This window comes from Molothrus ater, chromosome 8 (genome assembly GCF_012460135.2).
Source record: "Molothrus ater isolate BHLD 08-10-18 breed brown headed cowbird chromosome 8, BPBGC_Mater_1.1, whole genome shotgun sequence".
NCBI lineage: Eukaryota > Metazoa > Chordata > Aves > Passeriformes > Icteridae > Molothrus > Molothrus ater.
In genome coordinates, this window is record NC_050485.2 from 15,463,740 (window position 1) to 15,490,946 (window position 27,207).

The 27,207-nt window shown below is 37.9% G+C and overlaps 1 protein-coding gene and 1 long non-coding RNA gene across 3 annotated transcripts in view; one reads left to right on the forward strand and one right to left on the reverse strand.

Moving 5' to 3' along the window:
- LOC118688527 (uncharacterized) overlaps positions 1-9,123 on the forward strand; it is a 38,390-nt gene extending 29,267 nt beyond the window's left edge. The window contains exons 5-6 of the long non-coding RNA XR_004980478.1: positions 336-450; positions 8,171-9,123. This is a non-coding gene — a long non-coding RNA (uncharacterized LOC118688527). The remainder of the gene's footprint in view (positions 1-335; positions 451-8,170) is intronic.
- Positions 1-27,207, reverse strand: part of LDB3 (LIM domain binding 3) — a 113,864-nt gene that overhangs the window by 19,906 nt on the left and 66,751 nt on the right. Inside the window, exons 7-11 of one of the 2 annotated variants that reach the window (XM_036386182.1) lie at positions 24,255-24,424; positions 23,264-23,300; positions 9,895-9,930; positions 8,360-8,557; positions 4,899-5,060 (exon numbers count right to left, since the gene is read on the reverse strand). In XM_036386182.1, the coding sequence (XP_036242075.1) occupies positions 4,899-5,060; positions 8,360-8,557; positions 9,895-9,930; positions 23,264-23,300; positions 24,255-24,424 (603 nt within the window). Of the gene's footprint in view, positions 1-4,898; positions 5,061-8,359; positions 8,558-9,894; positions 9,931-18,975; positions 19,866-23,263; positions 23,301-24,254; positions 24,425-27,207 lie in introns of those variants that run through there. The other variant, XM_036386181.2, reaches the window with a different exon arrangement.

Consider the following 27,207-nt stretch of genomic DNA (forward strand, 5'->3'; position numbering starts at 1 on the left):
AGTCATTTATGCAAATACAGGAAGTACTTGAAAGCCTGCACAACGTATGATCTGAGAAACAAGAGGATTCAGAATGAACAGGGCTCCTGTCTGCAGGGCAGTGCAGGGCTACAGAGCATCAGTCCCACCCCACAGGGGCACAGCCCTCATTTCCCAGAACCACCAGGACTCTGCCTTATGCCAGTTATTTTCCTAACTTCTGGAGAAGACTTTTTTTCTTCCCTTCACCATGGGCACAGTGCTTGGATTAAAATCTCTGGATCAGAAGCTACACTTGACTTTTAGAGCCATAAATGTAACTCTTTGCATTGTTTCTCCTGGTTTTGTATTCCCAGAGTGCTGTTGCATGGAACACTCTGCTTTAATCCTCTAGATGGAATAAGCCATCCCTGAAGAGCTTCAAGCTTATTCAAAACTCTCCTGCTGTGCTTGCTTCTTTTAAATAAGATTGTAAGTGGAACAGATAACAGTAAGCTAGATTTCACTGCAGATGTAAAAGAGTAACACAGTCTGTTAAAGATTAGTGATTTACTTCAAACACTCCTCTTCAGGAACATTATGAAGATTTTACTCATGTTAAGTGTTATGCATATGCTCACAAAAGGTAAGTCACTATAGAACAGGATCTACTAAAGTTTAAAATCAGATTTAAATAGTTAAGGATATTGATCAAGAAATCCTCCTGCCTTTTCTTGGTGGATGTTTTCAAAGCATCTAAAAGGGAAAAAACCACCAAACACTGGAATGATGGTGATAAAATCTCAGCCTTATTTACCTGAGGACATCCCCACCCTGCAAAACAGTGGCGCAATTAAGGTCATCCATATTTTTTTTAAATAAAATTATATTAAATGCTCAATACTCTTCTGGTATATGTCAAGCTAAAACTGGATTTTTAAGTCTGTATTTTGGCATGCTGAAGCATTGCTTGATTTCTAAATGAAAACTATCAGATGCTCAAAAATTTGAATTATAAATCAATTTAGAAGCTATTTTTAGTCCCTTACATTTGAATACACTAGCTATAATGCACAACACTTTTAAAAGCATTCATGGAAGAAGTGCACCAAGATAAAGAACCTATTCCAGCTGCAAGACAGCCATCCAAAACCAACCAACCAACCAAGCAAAGTTCACTTCTTGTACTTGATTATCAGGGAACCAAATTTTTACAGGTCCTACAAGTCTCTGATTTGCTCTTTGTGCCAAGACTTGCTGAAGCCAAGACAGTAACATTTGCCTGTTGGTAACAGGGAAGCAGATGACAGCATCACACTTTGTCAGCATACACTGACAAAGCAGCAGTGTATAAAGTTGATATGCTGTAGATCTTTTATATGTGGCCAGGTGTCAGCAAGAGGTTTTAGGAGCCTGATTAGAAATGGGCAGATGTTTTTCATAGATTCACAGACCCTCTGAGGTTGGAAGCGGGCTATGGAAGAATCTGATCTAACCTGCTGAAAGCAAGGCCAGCTCTGTGGTCAGACCAGGTTGCTCCATGTTTTAGCCAGCGATGTCTTGAAAACCTTCAGGAGTGGAGACACAGCCTCCCCTCCCAGACAAGTCACTTCCTTTCAAAGGGGCAGGAAAAGCAGCAATGGTCCATGGCAATCTAATTCTCTAATTTACTTTCAATTCAAATGCCTCAATATCTCAATGTCATCTTTCTTTTTATCCTCTAAAATTTTTTTCACACTGATTAGTCCATGTTGGTACATAACTACAAATGAATTAATATGGTTTCAAGGCCTCACACTGCTTCCCTTCTCCCATTAAATGCATATAAAAATTTAAGGGAAATGGAAGAAAGCTCAATCAAAAAACAGTATTACATTAACTCTAAGAAAGACATGCAAGTAGTGTCAGCAAGTACTGGTTATCTTTATACTAATTTATTAGCAGTTTATATGTAAATTATGCATAACTGTTGCTTAACTTGTCCCTGCCCATGGAACTAGATAATCTTTAAGATCCCTCCCAGCCCAATCCATTCTATGATTCCATGATTTCCAAGGCAGGAATGAAAACAAGCTCTTAGGAAAGATTTAGATGGGTCCTAAGACGTAGACTGGTGAAACATGAACAGATGTGCTCTGTCTGGACAGAGTAGTCACCAAAGCTTCCATTTAATTTCATCTTCTGACTGATTTCAATCTTCAGCTGAAAGAATCCCTAAAATAAAGTATTTTCTCTAGCTGAGGAGAAACAGGTTTTGCATGCCAGTGTTTAAGCAAACTCAAATATACACAGTTATTATTGCTTGGAAAGCAAGGAACCTTACCTGAGTAGAAGGGGCTTCTGGAAACTAAAGTTACAATTGGTGTACTTCCACTCATCAGCAGTCAGTTTTATTCCTTATGTTTTACCAATTCCATACTGGGATTACTTCCCCTATGTAAGTCCCATGGCTGGAAACAGACACGTTCACATCCTAAAACTGAAAACTCTTCTGATGTTTTGTTCTGTAGCTATTTCATTTTTGCATTGGTTTCAGTGATGTGAAGCCAACCAAACTGCTATTAAATACTTCCTGTGCCAAGCACTGTTCTGTGATTCTCTTGAGAAAGACCATTATATTTCTTGCCTTTATTATAACCAAGCCTTCAAGCTTGTGCCCTTTGTCAATTTCAAACATCACCTTTGGATAATTCCTAACTATTTTTTAATATAAAGATAAGACACACATGGATAATTACAATCTCAAATGTATTACTGATTTAGTTTTTTATTATTTCTTAAAACTGTTCAAATTGTGTTCAAATGAGTCTTAAAATCACCTGCTTTTCTCTGTTAGTTGTCAAAGTGTTATGAAAGTAGTGAAAAAGGCTTGGAAGTGAGGCAGTACAGCAGCATTCTCTCTTTCTAGTGATAAAAGATTCCTGTGATCCTGTGTTTCCACCAAGAAAAAAAAGGTCCATCATTCTCACCCAGTGTTTCTAGGCAGGTATTTTCATTTCAGAATGGTAAAATCAGCACAAACCAACCAAGCGAAACACCTCTGTTCCAAGAGGACCTTGTGGTCACGTATCCTACATCTAAAACGTTGCTGTTTCCTAGCTGGGTTGTCATGCAGAAGATAAGGAAGGGGCTGTCCTTTTAACACATTGTGCTTTTCCTCTCCCAATTCAATCCCTTCAGAAACTGAAAACCTCATGTCAGAGAGCATAATACAAAATCAAAACAAATTAGGTTAAAAGAAGAGAGCTTTACAGATGTACCTAGACTGAGAAGAGATAGCAGATGAAATAGTGGAAGCTGCTAATGACATGTTCTTGGGCCCATGGAAAGGCTTAGGCTGGGACAGAGAGCTGGGGGCTGCAAGAACTCTGCAGAAGACACATAAAAGCATGAAAGCATGAACAAAATGATTTAACAGGGGCACAAATCATGGCATCAGAACCAAGCTCTGACAAGATTCAGATACAGGAAGACTGCTGCATAGTTACCAGGAACAGGTTTTCTGTAGCACACATCTGCAGACTTACAGAATAGCACAACCAAGCACATTCCTACAGAACACAAGGCAAAATGCACACATTATGGAAACATTTTAAAAGCAGACTATCAATAATTAAGAAAAACAGTATTACAGGACAGGACTTTTGTCAATGATACATGCTTTTATCTGAAAGATCTGAAGATGTTTGAGTCTAAATACAAGAGAAACATTTTACTGTGCACAGTCCCAGACAGAAGATTGTCCTGTCAAAACCAGAAGTAATTGGAATGATTAGTTTTGTAGAGGCTTTTTTTTTTTTGTCTGAAGCAGATACTAGGTACATTTTCTTCATGCTATGGTTTCAACTGAGGGATAAAAATTATTTAAACCTTACCATGATTTTATTTGGAAGTGCCTCTCAGGCCAGTTCTGAATTTAAGCATAAGACCTTATTCAAACCTCCTTTGCTGTCTGGAATAAAACCAGTGCATTCTGGTAGGTCATGGCTAGGTAGAATCTGACTAAAGTGAAAAACTACTTAGTTGGTATATACACATAATGCAAGTCAACTAGGACAAATTAATTAAGAAGTAGAGTCAAGAGAACATTTCCAATTCCATTTATACATACCTAAAATATGATACCTCTGAGGTCTCAGTTATAAGTTTTTTATATTCCCTGGATTTTAAAAGCATGTTAAAATAGGCATCTTTTCAGAATATTCATGTAGCAAACTTCAAAGATAAAAGAATGTTATGTACCAAAAAACTCACTCTTACTATCTCCAAAATGACTGTAATGTAAGTGACAGCTGTAGAAATCCCACACATTTCCTCACAAGCTGTCTGACAGTTTTTCATATACAACTGTAACTCCCACTGTGCTACAAGTGTTAGGAATGCATCTCCTTGAAACTTACTTCAGCTCAAAGGCTAATTCTCATTAGGAAAAAAAGATCAGATAAATCTAATAGAAATGAATTGATTTAACTTACAGAGCAAGTCAATCATCAAGTGTCCACCATGTTTTACTGATATCTGCTGTGACACAGTAAGCTCAATCATGTGAGTAAATGACATTTTCTGATTTTCCATTTCTTGTCCTACTGCAGAAACACTATTAAAAGAATCTTCATTCACTGCAACTAAAATGAAGAGTTGTTTTGGTTTTATTATAAATAGTGTAAAAACATTTCTAATTTTAAGCCCAGACTTGCTTTCTGAAAAATGAAGTTATTTTTAGGGCAGTTTTATTTTGCAAATTCTATGCAAACATGAACGACGTCATGAACAAAAACATGAACAACCCCATATCAAAAAAAAACTCCTAAAAAAGCCATCCCCCCAAAATATATAAAAGCATATAAACCACGTTACAGCTTTTCATACTACATTCTTAAGCTAAGAATGTGTATGCAGCATTTCCAAAGCCAGAGGGGTATAAAGCAATGGAGCATTACCTTTGGAAGGAGGATGAGAAAGCCTCTTGCACTACTGAGGTGGTGGCTGGTGCTGCCATCAGGCTGGCTGTGTTTGGAGCAGCAGGAGCAGGCGGAGGTGCTGAAGCATGTGGTGCAGGAGCAGCAGAACTGGGAGCCACCGGGGCATGCTCAACAGGGGTACTAATTAGAGTTCAATTAAATAAAACAAGAAGCATCTTAAGAAGGCGTGCATTTACATGGAGAGCATAAAACCTACTATGTTTGAACCTGCAGCTGCAAACATAGTAGCTGGCTGGGTTACTGAGGGAAAAGCACAATTATGCAAAGAAAAAAAAGATATTTCTTCAGCCTTTTCCATTGTGCAGTTCAGACTGCAATGCAGCATTGGTCCTGCTTGACTGAAATTTACCCCAGGTGTTAAAGAGCACTTCAGTCCTGCTCCCACTGATGCCAGTGGTAGGAAATGTGGCAGCCAGGACTGAAATGGCTGTGAAGAGCCTGTCACAGTCTTGTGAGCTCATATAAATTTCATCAAATTTATTGAAAACTAATAATCTAGTCTTGTATCCTATGACCATCTAAGTAACCTGTTGATCTATTAATGTCTTCCATCACCTCCCTCAAATTTGGGAATTACTAATCTCTTACAGACAGACAAATGGAACAAAGTTAGCAGGTTATTTTTTTAAATCAGGGCATCACTGTACATAGTTGTCTTGTCCATGAGCAGTGGCCTAGAAACATAATGGATATATGTCTACTTGTTTAGACCCAAGTCATAAATATATTGTCACATCTCTGTTCTTACAAATTACTCCTATCAGGGTGCTGGAATTCAGTGATTCTCTTGCTCAAGGTAGAAATGCCCAAAATGCTCCTTCCTGAGCAGAGCAAGTACCAAATAACAAAAGAAACCTTGCAGCTCCACAGCTGTTTCTTCAGCCAACCTTTGCCCTCCAACTCTCTCTCTCTCAGCTTTTTTTCCTGAGCAGATTTACCATCCTTTGTGCAAATTATCTCATATTTTCTTTTGCTTCTCTCAGAAGTACTGATTTCACAAGTTATATTCCTCAGGAACTAGAACAAGTGTTTGGTACTTCTGAATTTGGGATACCCCTTGTTCTCCAAGGGAATGTCCTGTTTCCCCTGTCCTTCTCCTCCTCTTCTAGAGTTCAATAGTCTACAGGATGGTGTCTAAATTCAGCTGAATATTTTGTTTGATTAGCTGAAACAGAAGATTGTCCTGTCAAAACCAGAAGTAATTGGAATGATTAGTTTTGTAGAGGCTTTTTTTTTTTTGGTCTGAAGCAGATACTAGGTACATTTTCTTCATGCTATGGTTTCAACTGAGGGTTTCAACACAGGACAATCTTCTGTGTTATACCCACAAACCTCAAGTTGAATGCAGCCCTCAACAACAGCAAGAAATCAGAATTTTCTCCCTTATGGAGAGTCATCTACAATTATGCAGATAATAAGTAAGTTCCTGCAATTCTGGCTTTCAAATCCTTACACCAAGTTTTGTAACAGTTTTGCAAAAGTTCTTCCATAGTAATAGGCATTTGAGAGTCAGATGATTTCTTCCATCCTGATGCATTTCATGATGTAAATTCTGCCAATTAACTAGGAGCCTATCAATTTCACAGCCTGTGTAACAGAGTAGCTGTGTATTATCCATCACTGCTAATCTGGTACTAAATTTCAACACTGTAAAATTTTCCCTGTGCTACAGTGGGTACCAGAATTAACCCATTAAAACTGTGGAGTCACAGTTTTCATCTTAAATACTTACATATCTTTGATTTGGCAAAGAGGAAAGGATTAAAACTATGCTGCACATAAAAATGGAACTTAATGTATGTGTTAAAAACAAACACAAACTAGGATTTCACCCATTTTGTCTATTTGCACTGACGTGAAAAGGAATTTACTACAGATTTCAGAAGATTCAAGACTTCATACCTTGAAGAGAACAGTGAACTTAATTAATTGCAATTTAATTGTAACCATCTACAAAATAATCAAAGTACATATTCAGTGATCAATACTGAAAAGAAAGTAAAAAAACCCAATCCATATGTGTGGACATGGACTTGTGTGGAGACAGATTTGAACAGAACAAACCCATATAAATAAAATAAAACCAAAATATAATAGAATACCCTTTAAAGTTTAAAAGAAATACAAACAAATTTTATCTTGCATAGTATTTGTAACATTTCTTTTTATGTGATTAACATGTTAGAGGCTTGCTTACCTTCCTTCATGGTAGAATATGTTAGTTATCAGAACAAGGAATTGAATAAATATAAATGAAATGTTTTATAACAATAAAAATCAGAGTGGTTTGGTTACATAAATTATATGCAGTTGATAACATTTTCAAAACAGTTTTATAGAAAGAGACTGACTTGACTGGTCTTAATTTTAGCAACTATAAGTTTTACATAATTTTATCTATATTGTCAAATACAATAGCCGAACTGGGTTTTTTTCCTCCTCTTTACTAGTTTTTCAGTCTGATTTTTCACTTTACTTATTCAAGAACAGAAGAATTTCAAGAATTGATAAATGCGAGTGCTGCTTTATAAAAAAGATCATCTAATGCAACAGCTTATGACATATAGAGTGTTTTTTCAGTTGGTTGGTCGGTTTTTAAATACAATAATTTTGTAGACTTTAAATCTTTACAGTACTTTGTATTTTAAAAGACATGGAAAAAAATCAAACATCTTCATATTTGCAGTAACAAACATAAAAGTAAGTTAGGTGGATGAAAACAAACACACATCTCTTCTCAGCTGATTTTCACTCATGAAAAGGAACACAGATCAGTAGAGGTTAAGAAGATAATAATGGTTAACAACCATAATGAGAACACAGCAACAAATGCACTCTAACATTTAAAATATAAGTATAATCTATACTTTTTTCTCTTGGTGAAGTCCTAAGTTCTGAGATTTTCTATCCCAATAACAAGGAGTGGATGATTAAAACAGCACTTAGTCTCCTTTATCTGATGCATGAAGGTTTTTGTCTTTCTAATCCTCCAACAGATCACTTGCAAAGAATCAAAAATATAGAAAACCAAAACTAAAATGGATATGAAAAAAAAATCTGTTATAGCATCATTTGTAGAAAAAAGTGCCAGAGAAAGTATTTAGAGAAAGCTGTAAATGTAGGATTTAATATTTGAATATGGGAATGTTTGTGGAAACCACTGAAAATACAGAAATATCAGCTGCTGCTTCTCTGCTGAAGGTGCTTAATGGCTTGTCTCTGTATTGTAGGTGTGATCCTATAAGAGCCACTGAAAATGTCACATCCACATGAACCAGAAACTGCTGAAATTGGAAGAACTGGAACCTTGGCCTTTGAGGCAATGGGCATTTCCATCTGAAGGAGTTAGAGGTTGTTATTACCAAACCATTGCAAAGCTCCAAACGGGGTCAGTGATGCAGTTACACGGCACAGTGTACCTTTGGTTACTGGATGAAGCAAGAGGGGCTTTCTGGCCAACACCGGCCTCCCCCTGGCTTGTACCTGCTCCAAGCCTCACAGAGCCCTTGGAGGCCACTGGCTGAGCATTGGCAGTGTTGGCATCCCTGGTGGATGACTTAGGAGGGTGCCAAATACTCGAGGTCACATACTGGGGCGCATGCGCGGTACCTGTAGGCCTGGGTGACAGAGATTACAAGGGTGTTTGTAAACAAGGCATTTCCTAGGTAATAGCAGGGGTTTGAGGAACAGACAGAATTCCAGCCACAGATGGAGCTGGAGATCATAATGACAATGCAGATGAAGTAATCTTGATAGTTCATTGGTTAATTACTGCTTAAGACCAGGAAAGACTTGACAAATTAAAAAAGGTACCTTGCGTTAAATCTGGAAATCATATTGCTATGAATATCAAAATAAGCAGAGCTGTGATGGTAATGGAGGTGGAAAAAGGCTGTGGTATGATAGATCACACAAGATTAAGGCAACATAGGAGGACAATAACACCAGTCATATATCAGAAATTGTTCCTGGCAAAATAAAATAATAGTTAAAAGAAAAGGAGATTTCAGTGAAGCAGCTGCATAGTCCTATAAATGGTTTTACACAAATGAAACTGCTGGTGAAATTCTAACATGCATTGCTTGTTCTTTACAATTTAATTTATAGTCAGGAATCAAGGGGTTTATTTCCTTCTTTTTTTAAATTATTAATTTAAAAATAAAAATCAATTTTCCCAACTGTTCATGTGCCAGTTGCCATTACTTGTGTCATTATTAACAAATAATGCTTGCACTCAGATATTAACTATGCAACCTTTGTTCAAATATAAGCAGTCTTAAAAAAACCCCAAAAATAAAAAGAGGTTGCATATCACTGAGGCAGGAATCCAAAACAAAGAGAAAAGCAGTAGTATAAAATTCTTTTCATGACTAACTACTAAGACGTCTTTCTTTGCTCCATTCAACAACTGGTCAGATTCACTCAAGAAATACCTGTGTATCAGTACTTGGGGGTTTAATAAATGAACTAATCAAAACCAACACATTTCTATACTTAACTGCAAAATTTTCTGAGATCCTTTGTGAGAAAACAACTTGACATGAAAGAACTTACAGAGGGACTGTTTTGAACCTCATAACCCATTGAGTATCAATCAAGATCTGACACATAAATGTTCTTAAAAAGATAATCTTATTTAGATTTTAAAAACATCTTGAATAGTCCAGATCAAGTTTAAAATGGAAATTGTTCTTAAAACTCCATCACAAACTGACAATACTCTGTGTCAAGAATATTTGGTTTAGAACTTCTTATTTTTGAGAAATACAATCCCCACCTGTTCCACATCACAGTGCATGAGAAAGAAATGTCTAATGAACCCACTTAGCTGAAGCCTGTACTTTCATCATCTGCTCAAACAGTGTATAAATTTCATGTTTTTGAGGTAAGAACAATATGAAGGAAGTAAAGATACATTCTTAACAGGAAGTAAATCAAACATAGCAAACATTACCTGTTTTCTGATGCTGCTGCAAGGTTTTCCTTGTCTCTGTGAAAGGAGGGGATACAGTATGAAGTAAATGCAATTGCCAGTGATGGCAAAAAGCCCAACCCAAAATAACCAGGGAAGAAGAACATGGGTTGGGGAGAAATGTTTGGTTGCAAAAAGCATCCTAGAGTGGTTGCTCGTAAATATAGCTGTGAGAAGCCTCTTCAGCTTTCCAGGTGAAACCACCAGATATACAAGTTTGCTGTATATCTCTTATCACTTGCAAACAACTTTGTTTCAATAATAAAATAAAAGGAAAATCAACAGTTACAAATGAGACATTGTATGTGTGTATACAATTTCAGGAATAGTTTTGACTTTAATAAGTTTCCCTTTAAAAAAGAATTCAATAGTATTCCAGCAGAACATACTTGGATGTCAAATCCAAGCAGTAATAGCAATCAGAGCTGGGCAGTCTTCATGGACCCGATATTTTGAAGTGATAAGCAGTTAAATGGTTAACAAAGGCTTACATAAAAAGGATTTCATATGCCTGGCATAATTTAAAAATTCTCTGCCCTACCCAAATACTACTTTTCTCAATCTAAATTGGACTAGAAACAATTCCTTCAACTGGAAATCGTACCTTTGTTGAGGTGAGGATTAAATCAGCCTCAGTTTCACTGACAGAGAACTGGGCTGTTATTCTGTAAACACACATACACACTTAAAAAATAACTGATCTGTTCAAATGAAAGCAATTGTTTATCTGTAAGAAGTTAAGACACAAGTAATTTCATAAAGAATAGAATCCATTAGCCTTAAACACCTAATTTTGAAATCGAGTTAGTTAAGTAATTGAGATAGTCTCACTATTTAGCAATTTAATGGGTGATTGCATCCCTTCCTATTTAAGGAACTGTGCTGAAATTTCAACAGGTTTAAAGCTGAAATATACCAAATGAGAACACTTTTCTTAAGTGGCATGTAAAATTACAAACCACAAAGTGAATGTCCTCATTTACCTAACAGAACCTTCTTCCTGAAGCATCCTTGGAAAACAAAAAAGGAATACATGCACTTCTTTATATGGATTTGCTGGGCTCCAATCATTAACTTACTTAACTAACTTCCATTATGCTTGGAAGGCTATTCTTAATATTTTCCACTTATACATTTACATATATATGTACAGTCACATATTCTCTCCTTAGTTCATTCCAAGAAAGTTATAAAAACCAATCCAGTTAAGATCAGCAAAGGCTTGGGCATAGGTGTTCTCTATGAATTTTTAAAACCTCTAACTAAAATGTAGCCCTAAAATATATGAATTGAAGCCAGATTTTGAAACCCAGAAGTTGGGAAAGGCCCCTCAGATGTGTCTGTCGGAATAAGATGTTCCTGTGGTCAGAAGAGCCTGCCTTGAACAGAAATCCAGAAATCCCCCAACAAGGTTGATGGCTCACCACTCTGAAGCAATGAGAAACCAAACACTGTCCTTATGGTAACCAAGCTGTGAGTTCACTGCAATGCCAGCTATGAAATAAGGTGCAGGAGGATGGATTAGAGACTGTGCAGGTGTAGGAACTGTTAATTTACCAAGAGCCATCATCATGCAACAATGTTAAAGAACACAGTCAGGGCCTGCAAACAAAATACAGCACTATTTATCTCAGTCTTGCCAAATGCTCCATGAGAAATTACAGCCAAGACCAAAAGGCAGGCAGTTGGGGTCACGCTGAAGCAGTGCTAAGCCTCTGTTGTTACAATTAATCTGATCCTAACATTTCTGCTCCAATAGCTGTGGCTACACTGAACAAGGCAAAAAAAAGTCACTTGACTCAAGGTCACTTTGAGGTTGGTATTTCACAAAATCTTTTTCCCCAAGTGTACAATATTGGATAATGTTGAGTGACGATGGCAGGGGAGTTGAGAAGGTTAAAACAGAGAGAGAAGTATAGTAAAAATACTTCCACGGAATAAAACAAAGGAAAAGGCACAGAGTAAAGGGGAAAATGAGTTCAAAGACATATAACACTTCTTCATGGTTTTGCTTCCAGGACCTATTTCCATTCCCAGTCAATAGGAGTAATTCCCATTTGGCTACCAAGAAGAAAGGGTCAAGATCAGATGTGCCTCTGACTGGCAATACTTGCATTTTAAGGAACCAATGACTGGATTTCTGGCCTTTACAATCAAAACATTTTTTGCTAACTAAATGCAGAAATAACTTTACTTTTGAGCCAAATACATCCCTCGGGCAGGCTCAGTAAAGTCAATACCTTCACAACATGAAAGAATTTGGCTCAGAATACTATGAGCTGTTTGTATCTCTGCCTACACAGGCTGCTGCAATAACTGACAGTAGTGGATAATAGTTTTGAGCTATCTGGGAGAGATTTAAAATTACTGTGGGAGATTTTTTTTTTGTCTGCAGTTGTTTTTAGTCCCCACTGAAATGGCTTTTGATAGAAGGGCCTCAGTCAATGACTGTTCTGAGAGAACAGTGCAACTCCCACAGATTTCATTAAATGTTGGACCTGTATTTCAAACAAGATCTATTTAAGCAATATACTGTCTTCCCAACTCCACAGGACATTACACAGTACAAATGATGAAATGTTTTCTTCTCATAAAATATGCTACATGATATGATGCTAAAGGCAGAGTGAAATGATAGAAATAGAGTCTTTCCCTCGCACACATCAACAAGAATTAGAATAGTTTGAGTAACAGAAATCAAAATTCATTTGCAAGCCAAACTTGCATGTGCTAATGGACCCTAAAAGTAGCCTGGAGAATCTTCAGAATTTTCAGTAAATGAGTAGGCTAAATCTGAACTGTATGTATGGGCCACTGGAATGCTTTCCCATTCTACTTTATTTTTGGGAACCAAATGCAAAAGATCCCCAAACACGTACATGTAGCAGGCAAGCTGAAATGTGGAGTTGGTGCACCTTCCATCTACCTTCTTCTAGACAGAAGATCTAAGATCTATCTTCTAGATAGATAGACTTTCTCTCTGGAAAAGCTCTGCTCTATTCCCCTAAAATGTGGAGACAGAATCCTGTGATGGGCAATGAAGACCTGGTGACATAAAAACATGAAGTGTCCTGAGGGCCCACATGGTACTGAAGCAAAAAGCAAATATTCTAATTGAGTTTTTTCTCTATACTCTTGTGGAGCAAGACTATTCCTCTAATTTTACAAATGAGAGACTAAAACTTAATAGATTTGTTCATGGTCTAAAAGCAAGTCCACAGCAGTGTAAAGAACTCAAATAAGCTCTCCCAAACCCCAGCTGATTATTTAAAGTATCAGTTCACCCTCTTTAATTAGTTCACCCTCCTTTCTTTTTAAAATAAATATATCTGTTCATTTCATAAGTATTTTACTGTATTGAGAACCCAATATAGTCTTCTACCAAGTCTGACAGATATACTATCTTTTTTCAAAGGGGATATAAACATACAGATTATTAGGGTCTATATTTATTGAAATTAAAAGTTCTGTTTTTCTAGTAGTATAGTGTGGATTTGCAGGACTAATCAGACTTATAACTTTCATCCTAGCATGTACTTATATTTATATAAGCATATTTGCCTACAAATAAAATTTCTTTTTAAGAAGTAAAACTAACAAACTAATTTTAAATAAATTCTGATAGCGTGTCTGGGAGTAAAGTTGTGTGAAAGCTATTTTATAATTGCCTTCCAAACATTTTTTGTCTTGAAGCCATGAAACACTGACACTGTTGGAAACTGGACACTGAGCTAGATTAACTGCTGCTCTGATCCACTGAGGCTATTTCTACCTTTCTGTATTTGCAGCTGAGAATTTTTCCATGGTCAGATGACTATTGAGGCTGCTTGCCTTTTCCCCCCCATGCTATATTTCTGTTATTTTAACAAAGACACCAGAAGACAAACAAAGAAATGACAGGCAGTTAGCTGGAGAGGACAGAAGATGACTATCATGCTGGTTTAGTTAACACTTCAGCTTGAGATCACAAAAAGGAGTAGAAGAGCAAGTCTCTCTTTTTCAGCCACTGTAGTTAAGAATGTGAGCAGCCCACGCCGAAACAATTGCAATATATCCTACTATGTTTGCTTTCCAAAATAGGGAAATACTTTTCTCATAGGGGTTTCCTGGTTTGTGCAGTGCCACAGAAGAGAAGAAGCATTATCATAGATTCAGTGGAAAACAACCAGCAGCTCGTTCTCAACACATAGTATGGAACTCAGTCAAAGCATCTCACTAAAATCCAAGCCAATCCCTCCTATGAATGCATTTTAGTGGCACCTACAGGTTTGCTGTTAAGTCTAACAGTTACAGAATAAATGCAGCTGGACATACAGCAGCCTTAGTGTTGGGGAAAGGTAAGGTAACTCTTGCCCAAGGTTTATAGCGTGATATTTGGCATGTGAACTCCAATTTTAAATTTTATCTTATTGGTAAATACATCACTTTAGTAAGAAGAAAGACTGCAAAATTCTGAGCATGTGCAGCAATTGGAGCTGGGATTTAATTCAGATAATTATTCCCTATCTTCGCCTTAAGAATGCAAATCGATTTAATTGAATGTTTTCCTGTAGCTTTCTACAGCCCCACAGTATAAAGTGCAGGGATCTGCCACCAGGCACCTGAGCACAGGATCCAAACTCTCAGTCTGTGTTCCTGACCACTACAGACAAAACTAATGCACAACAAGTTTGGGTTTTGTATGCCAGGAAATTATTCCCTTCTCACTGAAATGTTCTTTCTCATTGTGACTTCACTTTTCTCCAGGGAAGCTGAGGAAAGAACAAGAACTCAGAGGTTTCACTTTCAGGGGGTTGTTTTTAGACCTACTTTTTAATTTGTGCAGATTGATGATAAGAAAATTCATATTTCCTCTACACGGCATTAAACTAAGTTTGAAGCTGCCCCTGAAACCCAGCAATGTGTCTGGGCTGTTCAGTTCCTGAATCAAATATCTAATTGATATGAATTAGAATGGTTGTCATTTTTTCAGAATGTGGATTAAATTTTATTTCATAAACTCTCTCAAGGATTTTCTTACCTTCCCTCTCTCTCATTTGTAATCATATAAAATTCTGGGTCAGCTACAACAAAAGTGCTTACATGGAAATGAGCTATTAGGAAGTTATTAGTATTTAGGGTAATTTTGCTGACATTAATGCAATTTAGATGCAGAATAAAAGGAAGCAGTGCCAGTGCTGTGCTCCAGCTCACCCTAAGCAAAGCTGGAGCCAGGCTGATGATCCACAGACCTCAGCTGAGTGTCTCTGAGTTACAATTCTTGTTGGAAAATCTGCTGCATGTTAGAACTGCTTTTCCCTTTTTGGACTGAGCAATCAGAGAGAAAGGCAGCGCTGGTGTCTTGGTTAGCCACCTGCATCAGCTGAAGATTGCACAGTAGAAATGAAAGTTAATGTTCATTTCTGATCATGCAAAAGTTACATGGTGGACAGGAACGTGCAGGAGACTGAGGCGGTAAAGATAAGATGCTACATATAGGTCAGTACATCCACACCCAAAGTTTAATTTCAGCTTTAACAGGCTCTGTTAGCTTATGCATTACTTCCTTATGAACTGTTTTGAGAAAAGTTCAATGGTATTTTCTAATTGCATTTGGAGGCTTCACTCTTTCAATTTTAAGTGGGTACATTGAAGTGGATACACTGTACCTTACACTGTTTTTGACCAATTTATTCTACAGGGAACTGACTTGGAAACAAGGGATTTACGACGCCCTAATAATTTTGTTTCCTGTAGAACCTCCAGGAGTATTTAGAGCAAGAAAGACTTTATATAGGATCAATTTTCTCTCCTGATTTCACTCAAGATTCCATGGAGACAATCGAGTTATTTCACTGTTCCTACACTTTTTTCACTCTTCAGGTGTTAAAAGGTAAGTGGGAATTAGAAGATATTAAATTGATGTGCTTATTATTTTTTTATTATGTTCCTCAAGTGGGAAATCTACCTAGAGAAGTCTGCTTTATTTCACAAGCTGTTGTGGAAAGATAGGCCATGTCTTTTAAAAAGTAGCAATTCTGGTAATTTGAGCAGCAGATAGGAGGTTTTTGGCAATTGGGCAGATCAGCAATGTTAATCATTGGAAATTCTGGCCAACCAAGGAAGGAAGTCAAGATGCCTTAGCTTGTCTTAATGGTGTCAGGTGGCTTTGATTAGGAGCCATAGAACAAGGATGCTATTGTGCTTGAGAGCAAGTTTTAGTCAATTAATTTTCATGTATGCTGCAGAAAGCTGTCAATTAAAGGCAAACTGGTTAAATAAAGTAATTATCCGGTAATACCATGCACCATACCAAAATTCTGGCTTTTTAACTTTGCAAACTCAAATTTGTGTAAGGATCCATTTAAGTTTCTGATACATATAATGGTAATCCCAGTCACTGAAGCTCATGGTAGACACAGCTAAAGAAGCTACAACATCAACTCAGCTCCTGTGGGAACCGGAGTGCACAAGTGAAAAACTGGTGTCACTTCTGCCCTGAGGAAGGCTTCAGAAAGCTCTGTGATGTGCAAGAGTTGGACCTTTCAAAAGTGATAAAGTACTCCCAGAAATACTTGTTCCTTGCTCTGGAAGATATACTCCACCCAGTTGTGCATAATGAGAGAGAAACTGCAATGAAGTGACCTCTGTATTACCTAGCAAAAACACACTGTCCTTTCTGTGCAGGCAGGCATGAGGAGAGGGAGGCAAGGGAAGGAGCCACAGAACCTTCCTCCTTTTGTCCTTTTGTCATGCATGAAAGGATCAGAGGTCAAGCTGTCACACCCACTGTCCTAAAGCCACACTGCAGCCACGTCCCATCAGCACACACTGCATGCAGTCAGTGCCTCTGCTGCAAACTGAGCACTGCAGGAGGTCAGGGGGCTGCTGGAGCAGGAGGCAGGGCAGCAGGATTCAGGAGACAGGTTAGTTTAGATCAAACAGCCTTGGACCACAGCAGAAAAGGAGCATGTCCCTGTGCCAGAACCAGACAAGCAGATTTACCTGGAAGGCCTTTTGGATTTGATTCCTACTGGCATCAGCTTTGCTGTATCTTCATTAAATGCTTATAACACTATGCTTTACTGGCAATATTGGGAAGGGCAGGGGGTGCATATGACTACCCATATCCTGTGTTTTACTTTATTTTTGGCATGGAGGTTATTTAGAAGACAGTATTGTCACCAACCATTGTCCTCTGCTCAGCAGAGCCATCACAGGTCAAAATATATTCAGTATGGGGCAGATACACCTGCCTATCATCAGTGCTGGTTTAAAGAATTACATGACTCATTGAGTCTTCAATCAGGAACCTATTTTAAGCCTCACTGCCATTAATTGTGACTGATTTTCCTGTGTGGGACAGCAGACTTTGCAAGTGCTCAGGAAACACTGCAAGGTGGGGTTGGTCACTCAGAAGCCACACAGAGGGAGATAAGCGTGAACATACTAAAACATAATGGGGTAGGCTTGCCCTTTCACTAGAACAAAGCTACTGGTTATTTCAAAGCTTTAATGCTCTTTTATCAGGCCCAGGTTTGTTCCTGTACTAGCAATGATATGCAGTAGAGTGAGAAATCCAGGCCAATTTCTCTGCCTTACAAAGTCTGCCTCCTCCTCAGGAAGCAAAAACAAGGCCTCTTCAGAGCTATACAAAAAGAGATCCATAACATTAATTTTCTGGACTTGAAGACCACCATGAAAACATAAAAGATTTCTAAGGAGTAAGAGTTGAGGAATTACTGGTCTATATATATAAAAAAGAAATGACACAGAAGTACTTGATTGACAGTTTTAACATGAAAAGTCCATCACTTGTGAGATTTTTAAAAGGGATTGGACTAAGCAGTCGAAATATGGTGTAGTGAAAATCTTGCTGTAAGGATTAATGAAGGCACCTTCACAAAAGATCTTTAACATTGCAGCAGTTCTAAAAGCTGCCAGATATTCAAGATTTTTTCCTTTTGCTTTTTTCCCCCATGTAACCGCATAAAGAACTGACATTCTACAAGCTTGGAGAATGTTAGATTCCAATTCTATTATTACATGCTTTATATGCACTGAATCTATATCATTAAAATACCTTTCAAAATAACATTAAGTGTAAACATTGAGATATAATCTAGACATTTTCATTCTAAAACATGCACTAGAACTATTGGAAATGACTAGTATCTGTATTATATTCATAAAACATTAAGGATGCACAATTTTTATTACCATGAAGAGACTGTATTACTAATTCATAAAAACATTTAATTTGGCTGAAAATTAGAACTGGAAGATTATTTTGCTTTGGTACATTTTATGTTTATGAAAAAAATCTTAATTGCCTATTGATTTTTTAAATTCTATCAAAATTTCCCATATATAAGTAAAGTTCACACCAAAGGTTGCTCCTGGCAACAATCAGGAAAAGCTAAAATGTTGGTCTTATTTATGCAGTAATGCTGATTTATCATAGGTACTAATAAAATAGTGTGATCAGAATCTGTTTATGTTCCCATAGGGAAAATATAAATGCATGTTGTGAATTAAGTAGCATGTCCTGAAGTGCTCTGGTATTCAGCTAGGAAAAGTGAAATGCATTTTAAAAGGAATTAGTGCTTATGTACTCTTAAGTAATACTGAAGAATAAGGTTTTTTATATATGTATGCTAATCCTTTAAACATTTCAGTATTTGGCTGATTCATGCAAAACTCTCCATGAACAGTAGCATTTCCTTATTTCTATAACACAGAAAAAAAAATGGGAGTTTGCATGAACTTGGTTCTTGTATGAAGTGCTGAGACAAATTTGGAAGCAGCAAAAAGTGTAATAGTTTCAATCTGATCTCATGCACTAATCCCTTTGATTGGAATTACTGCTACCAGATAAAGGTACCTAACTCAACTGCTTTGTCAGGTTTATTCCAATTCAGACAACTTACAAGTCAATAATAATTACAGCTAATAATGGAAAGCTTTTTGACCAAATTTTATATTTGGGAAAGAAAAGTTCTCCTTCTTTCAATAATCACTTGAAGCAGTTAAGTTTTAAAACAGAATAAAGTACTGTGTAAAATAGGCACAGAATTATTTTAGTTTTAAAACCTTTTATTTCAGATAAAGCATGCTGCTATATACAGAAAAAATGTGAGTCAAAGCAAGAGCAATACAGAATGGGCAACATATTCCTTAAAACTTACAAGATGCTTTTAAAAGCTTCAGTGTACCAGCAGTATGATATATTCTTCTCACTCCTAAATCACCTCTAGCAAAATATCATTTCCTTGCAGATCCTGAGCAACCTCAGCTACCTCTCTTCCATATAATGATAAATTAAAGTTTCCAACACAAAACTTACAGCAATGGTTTCAGTAAATGACTTTTGCCAGTATAATATATTGAAATATAACTTCACATTGCTAATATCTTATTTCAAACAGCATCATTCAGCTATGCAAACTGTGTTATACATTTAGCAAAGTCTAGGCCAATCAGTTTTCCTTTTCAATTTTCTTTCTCTTACTTCATTATCTTTACATCACTAAAATTCTGTGAAAATCTCATTCTTTTTCCTTCTAAAGAAATACTGTCAGCAACTTCCCTCTCATTTTCTTCTAGAATTAAAGTCAAGAGACTACAATAGTGACGTTTTGCTGTATACTGAAGTTTGAGATAATAAAGGAAAAAAAGCTAAGCTACTTTATCATGAAGAACATGTCCTGGGTTGTGTCATGATTTCACCCTTGGTGAGAGCGAATGGCTAACAGGCTAACAGCAGAAACCAAGTGCCTAGTAGCACATCTTTGCACGAGTGGCAGGCTCAGGCTCTAAGTCAGGCCAGCAGTTAATGTGTTACTGGGACTCTGTGTTTGCCCTCGGCCAGGGCCGTTTAGCTTTTAACATTAAGGAGCTGCGCGGACAGGCCGTGATGCCAGTTGCGCAATTTGGCAAAGCGTGGGCTGTTACGTTCCGTTTCAAACCTCTCCCTGTGGCATGAGGAAAGAGAGAGACAGAGACAGAGAGAGACACACATACACAGAAGAAAGAAAGGAGGGAGAAAGAAAGGGGTTAGGGACCATGGCTACCACTCCTCTGCCTTACAACTAGGACAGTGGCAATTTATTTGGATTTTTTCCTCAGCTTTCAAATCAGCATAGTGAAGGCTGGGTGATGCTTTTTGGACCATGTGTGAAAGGTTTCGCAGTGATTTATTTCTGAGAAGTAACTTGATAAAACCTCTTATTCTTTGACTTGTGCTTGGTATTACAGGGCTGCTTTTGCTAGAAATGCAGTGTATCCCATTGTTTTCCTCCCAGCAGTTTCTCTTGGCTTCTCCCTTCCTCTCACACAACTGAGGAGTCAGTGAAAGTTAACTCATACAAGTGCAAAATGAATGCAAATTATTTTCCATTCTCTAACACTTAGGTCAGCCCATATATGACCCGCTGTCCTTCCTGCAAGGACCACCAACCCCAGGTTTCAGCAGTACTCTTGTATAGCTTCCTCAGAATTAGTGAGTATTAGTGTAGACATTTTGCATAGATATTTCTGGTCATTTGTGTCACAAAGGAGAACAAGAGGGGATTTTCAAAGCAGAGTCCTGTGAAGTATTGGCCACCTCCTGCCACCCCTGACTGCAGACTGGGGTGCTCGAGCCATGCTCAGCAGCTCTCAGGATTTAATCTTTTCTAGATGCCCTATAGCTTAAATTCAGCTTTTGTACATAAAAAGGGGAAGAAGGAAGATGTGAGATGATAGCATAGTCAAGGAGAAGTATATCAAATAGAATGAAAAAGAAAATGTTCTCGTTATTTGCAAAACTTTTTGCAGTCATTGCAAACAAGGTCATTTTTTCCTCATTATTTACACTCAAAACACAAGACAATTAATTGTGTTAATGCAGTGGAACTTGAGAGTGAAACCAGCCAAACACAAAGGAGCAGAGTGGGCTGGTTTTACTCCTCAGGCTGAGGAAAGCACAAAACAATAAACAGAGTAAATGCCAACAAATTCACTGATATTTCTAAATCTTTTGAGCTTAGTAACACAGTGCCATGCAAGTAACAGTCCTAAAGGAGTCTTGATGTATGACTTCTCGAACTATTTTTTATGCTTTTAGGTAATCAGGAGACAAAGTATTTCTAGCTGAAACTTTCTGATGGCATTTTTTTTCAGCTACACCAGAATATACTAGCTCCAGTGGGTCTGACTTATAATTTAAGAACTCCCTGACTGCTTTGAAGACATTACCCCTCCATTCAAGGAAAAGGTATCTAGAAACATCTGCTTGGCTTGAAATGGATCCCATCTCTCCAGAAATTATTCCACAACAATGATCACACCAGCAACGAAAAGTTTTCATAGCAAGTTATATTTTTATGTGTGCCTTCAAAATAGCAGCAGCATGAGCAAAGGACAGTCATACAACACACTCATTAATATTAACTGACAGGAATGTTCTGCCACCCAAATTCCCAAGTTTATGGGTTTTTTTTTGAACATATGCCATGAAGTTGGAAGCAGCAATCTAAAAGTGACTATTTTAAAGTAAAACAGTTCTGCCAAAAATAAGCTACATCTTTCTTCCCTGCACTCCTAAGTGTTTGGAAGAAACCTGATCGCCATTCCATGCAATTCCTGCTGGCTACACTGAGCTGACACAAAGAGACAAGAGAAAGCACTAGAGAGAGATTGCTCTCAGCCTGAGGCCACAGTGATGGATGCCTGCACAGCCAGGACCCTGCTGCCAAGCGTTTGAGGTTGTTGTCAAGCACCCAGATGGTGCCAGTGCTGTCAGTGGGGTAGGAAGGAGACCCCAGTTCATTCCTTGCACCAGATCTTACACCAGTTGCACTGTCCCTGTGTAACTACCTACACATGCTCCCTTATTCCTCTACTACCAATGCACACCTTAAACCTGTTCAGCTGTGCCCAAACATTACCAGAAGCATCCTTGGGCAAGAAAAGAATAACACAGTGATACCTAAAGACTGCAGAAAATGTGCAAACCATAGTGGATGTACTCATGTACTTGGAATTACACTGGATAGAATGTGCAATTTACATGTGTTGATGTGTTATCAGGTAATTATTGTCAACATATCTCATACCATGTAAAGTTTCCACTATTTTCTATTTTCCAAAGCCAAAGATTAAACCTAGAGAGATTATTTCTTTAAAATCACATATTACTCTCAGATATGAATGGGGCAATGTTAAGTTCAGCACAACGCTTTAAATCCCATCATAATAAGGATTTGGACGTGTGCTATTACATCAAAACAGATAATGCACAATACATGTAATGAGAATTTGGCTCACATATTTGAGGGAAGAAATAAATCCCTGAGGGCTATAATGTCAAGCCTGATGTTCAGGCACCCAGCCATGAACTTGGGTGAACTGCAGTGGAGGGCTTACAGCAAACACCAAGTGAAAGCACTCTTGTATTCTCACAGGGAAGACAGCAGATTCTTTTTCACTAACTCAACATTAGTAACCTGCACTGTGATCAAAAGCTCAGAACCTTTAAAGAACCCACAGGGCAGTAAAATATAAAATAGAAAAAGAAGAGGTGGATTGAGTACCAAACACATCACAAACCCACCCGGTGGCTTAGAGTACCTAAAGTGAAACAGGGATTTGAAGTATGCAAGCAGAAACTAAGGATTGCATGCAGAATGCTTCTGATTCAATGGCAGTTTTTAAGCTCAACATAATAATATTTAATACATCTATTTCCTGGCTATGCAGGATGATGATAAATCTTTAATTCCATATTATATCTCTGAACATATCCACTTTTTCAGTGTTTTTGATACATCATACAAAACAAATACATTTATCCATTAGCAAAAGCAGTCCTGTGCTTCATATTCTACAAATTTAGGTCATATATATTCCAAACAAAACATAAACCAATGATTATAGGTATGAATGGAAACAACTCCTTTACTGTATCATTTAAGGAGAATCAAATGTCAATCAGAGGGTCATCCAAATAAATTGCTCACAGATTTCAGTGCTATCACAACATTACATATTTTTATCCACTTACACATTCAAGTAGTTACACAGGCCTTAGAACTCATCACATTCACACACCCAGTAAAGAACAGGAAAGTTGCATAAGCAGAGAGCTTTCAGATTTGAACATACACTCCAGCAATTTTACACTCTTTTTCCTAAAAACATGCTGATTTGTTATCTTTCTCATTCAAATGCCTCTCAATGATAGCATTTTAACTTTAGTGATTTTTAAGTAAACGTGTTAGAATATATTAGGACAAAAATATAATAAAGGAAGTTAATATTAATGCCATTTTAAAACATTATTGGGTTATCAGGAAGGAAAAAGCTGTATTTTTCACAGGGACTTGCCTACCTTGACCTCCTCAGGGCTTCTTCATCTGGATCTTGCACTGCAGGAAAAAATGCTTCAGTTAAAAAACAGAAAGAAAGGAATTGGCTTTATAGTATTTAAAATTCTGTAGAAACTTATAAAAAGACTATCTAAAGGTGCATTCACGCTGACTTTGCAGTAGTGGAATTTGTAAGAACATCATGAAGATAGCAGTTCCCTAGGGACAGGAAGGAGGATGTTAGGAGGAAGGTAGCTATTACAACTACTTTCCCATTCATTATTAGCAATGTTTCACAGCTGTAGGCAATGATTCTACAGAGAGGTCCTGATGTTTTGTACAAAGCAGGAGAGACAGCAGCAGCACATTAATGGAGGAAGGGAATGCTAAATATTTCCTCCTGATGTGGGAAAAGGCCCTGACCTTCCTTCTCTCTACAACAGGAACCACCTGTGAGCTTACTACCAGGTAGCCACAAAACCATTTCCAGAGGCAACAAGGTTAAAGCTCTGTGATACTCAAATCAGATCTAGGTTTAGATAACAGGGCTGATAGAGACATAGATTCCATACAAATGGTGGAATTTTTTTGACCTCCAGAAGTCACTTCTCTAAAAGACTGTTACAGAAAACAGTTGACATGTTTACCATTTTTGTCTAAAGAATGGACAGCTCTGTATGTCTAGGCTGCAGGAAAACCCAAAGATTGCACTGCAGAGACTTGATTTCTAAGTAGGAATAACTGTGGGGCCCCAAATGCTCGTTTACTGTACAATCTGTTATATTTTTATGCTGAGGCCCCATGCGAAAGAATTTTCTTCATAAAGCACAAGATGAGATTGTTCACTATGATTTCTGAGTTCCCTCAAGTTACATGCAGGATCTTCACCCTCACTGACAACTACATGAGCCTGGAAAATAGTGTTCCCTGAGTATCACTGGCCAATACCAGGGCAGTGAGGAAAGACATGAATCTAAAATCAGGATGAGGGGGATATTTTGTTATTCAACTTACTGTACTCGGTTCCAGTCATCTGGGCAAGGATACGGAAGGACTTGGACTGCAGGTTAGCAGAGCGACGGCTCCAGTCCTCACTGTCATCCTCAGGCTTGTTCTGGGTTTTAAGCACAGCCTGATACACTGGAGAGGCACTGTCTACATGAGGATCCTTTATAGGGAGGGCACTGCAATTCAGAAAGGGAAATGTTGGAAGCAGCAGTATCTCACCAAGCCATCCCCTACATGGCTTTGAAACTATCACTTCTTAAAAAAATGCATAGATCAATTTTATGTTATGGCTCATTCTGTCTCTGAAAGGGCCTGTTATCTTTCAAATCTGTTTGGAAATACCTGTTCACGATTCCTCAGCCAATGCAGGTACACAAGTGTGCAGTGGTAAGAATAATATGTGGAGAGTAGGCCAGGCAAAACCATTTATTTCTCTGACCATTCTTGTTACATATTATTTCTTATAAAAACAACTTCACGTTGGTACTGTTTTATGTTTTCTTTAAATTATAGTGCTGGGCCAGTGTACCTTAAGGTTGCAATTAGAAATAAACCCATATTTCAGTATAAAAATAATGAGGTAGACTTTTATAGCTTTTTCTAGAGATGATTCTTTTTCAAACTGATTTAAATTTCCATCTGCCATAGTCTGGATTCATTGTCTACTAAACATGTGAAGCACAGGAAGTCTAGACTTGCACTCAAGACTTGCATATATAAGTAGTATCTGAAATCTTTAATGACAGAATGGATCTCAGGATCTTACAACATGCTTAAGCATCTTGCAAAGTGATATATCCAGTTGTGCACACCTAAAATCAAAGCTACACAGGTCTGTAGCACAAGTGAGGTAACCTCGCTTTGATTTGTGATGCGGGCTAGAAACAGGCATAGTAACTCAATAGGTTTTGGTGGTATTTTTTCCCTGGTGAAAATAACTTCTGCATAGCAGAATTAAAATTAACTATTAACAGAGCTGCAGAAATATACACTGAGGGAATGATGTGTGCTTGGAGCAACTTGGCTCCATGACTGCTCTAAATACAAGGTCTATTTTTGAAGCAAGTGATTTATTGTAACAGCTTTATGCTATTCCATAAAGAGCTTTGCAAGCAGCAAGATCAACTTCATGAAAACTGAGAAACAGTTCTGTTTAAAGTTAAGGGCCATTTGGTCCAACAGTTGCTTCCTTGGTTCAGGCTCAAAGCTAATGCTATCACTTTGCGGAGAAAATCTACAGAGAATCTGGGTCTGTGATTTGAAAGCCTGAGAGGACTCATGAAAAGCCAGGATGTCTGACATGGGATGCAAATGTTACCAGGTAGTGCTTTAAATATCAGTACTTCCCAGCTGACACACTCCTCTTCTTCAGCACTGGGTAATATACACTGGTTTGATGGATTTACACACAATATCATGTATTTATAACCCCCATATATGCAAACTTCTCACTTTCCTGAGGAGCCATCAAAGTACAAATCCCAGTTAAGTTTTTTTGTGCGTTTCTACACACCAGTGGGGCGGAACACAGCTTAGGTTTAGAATTTAGAGAAAAACTTGACTCTTCAGTTTAAGCTCTGCTACAAAACATACAAGTTATGTAAAAAAGTTCCTCAGTGTGAAAGATGGCCTGTAGGAGGAAGAAACATTTTTGAGCTCCTTTTTTAGCTTGTGTTTCCTAGACCACAATCCTTACACTATCCAAACACTCGCAGGTACAGAAGGCAGAATACAGACTTGTTTATTTTGGGAAGGCTCTGCCATCAGTGACTTCCATTAGTGCTGCTGCTGTGTGCAGCAATGGACAAAGTGGTGCCACAGCCTTCTTTAGGTGGAAGAGGGGAGAGAGAACAGTAGTTCTCCTCTTGTGGCCCATCACACATAGCTAAAGGGCTTGCTGAGGCAGGCAGGAAAGCATAAAGTTCTGCCTTCTCCCACCTTTTGCAGGAATAGTCTTCGCATGGCAAAGAGATTCTCTCTAATACCAACAGTAAGTCACAGCAACGCCCTCAGGACTGTTCTGCTGCTGCTTCTGACACTTGGCTATGCTGGAAGTTCTGTCACAGCAATGTTCCCCAAAAGCTGACCCTGTTTTCAAGTCCCCAAGGCACTTCAGGGTGCTTTGCACCCAGAACCTGCTCTGTATGAATACCAGAAGTGACTGCCTGATGTGGGCCAACAGTAAACTTCATATCCCCACACTGCGTAATCTTGCAGAAGCTTAAAAACCTGCTGTATGGGACAGCAAATTTCCCAGCTGAACACAGTTCTAGGGTGGATAATAAACCACTGGATAGACAGTGCTGCTGATTTCAACCATGGACCACTGTGGCAGCAGTGGTGTGCCAGCCACAGACAGTTCAAATTCCTCTGTTTATATCCTCTAGCCCAAATGCTTTCTTCTTATATTATGACCTATGTACAAAAAAGCCAGTTCAAAGGTTTATGTACAGATATGCCATTAACTCAAGCATTGTTAAAAAAATAGAGCTGGAAGCCGGACCACAAATTTCACAGTAGCAATGTGTGGCATTAATATGACATATTAATATCCTTATGGTAGCTGATTAAGGCAGGAAATGGAGCCTGGTGAATTAACCTCCCCAGCAGAGTGAAACATGCTCATATAAATTGAACTAAATTAATGCAATACATTGGAGTATTTCCAACTCTGTCTTTAATTCAGCAGGCCTTTTTCTTTTTAAAAACATAATTATATTGTGGATGAATAACTAGGACATATAAGCCTCTCAGCATGGAAGTGTAAAATAGAGCGCATCGCTGATTATGAGCATTTCATAAACCTAAATGTGACAGTTGATTCTTACAGACAGCCTAAAGATGCACATAACCATGTTAATACCTCTGTTATACCTCTTTGTAATTTAATTTCTTTCCATCTGGGTGTGGATGTGCAGAAATATCATGCATCTTTAAGCATATTACTTTAAATTAATGC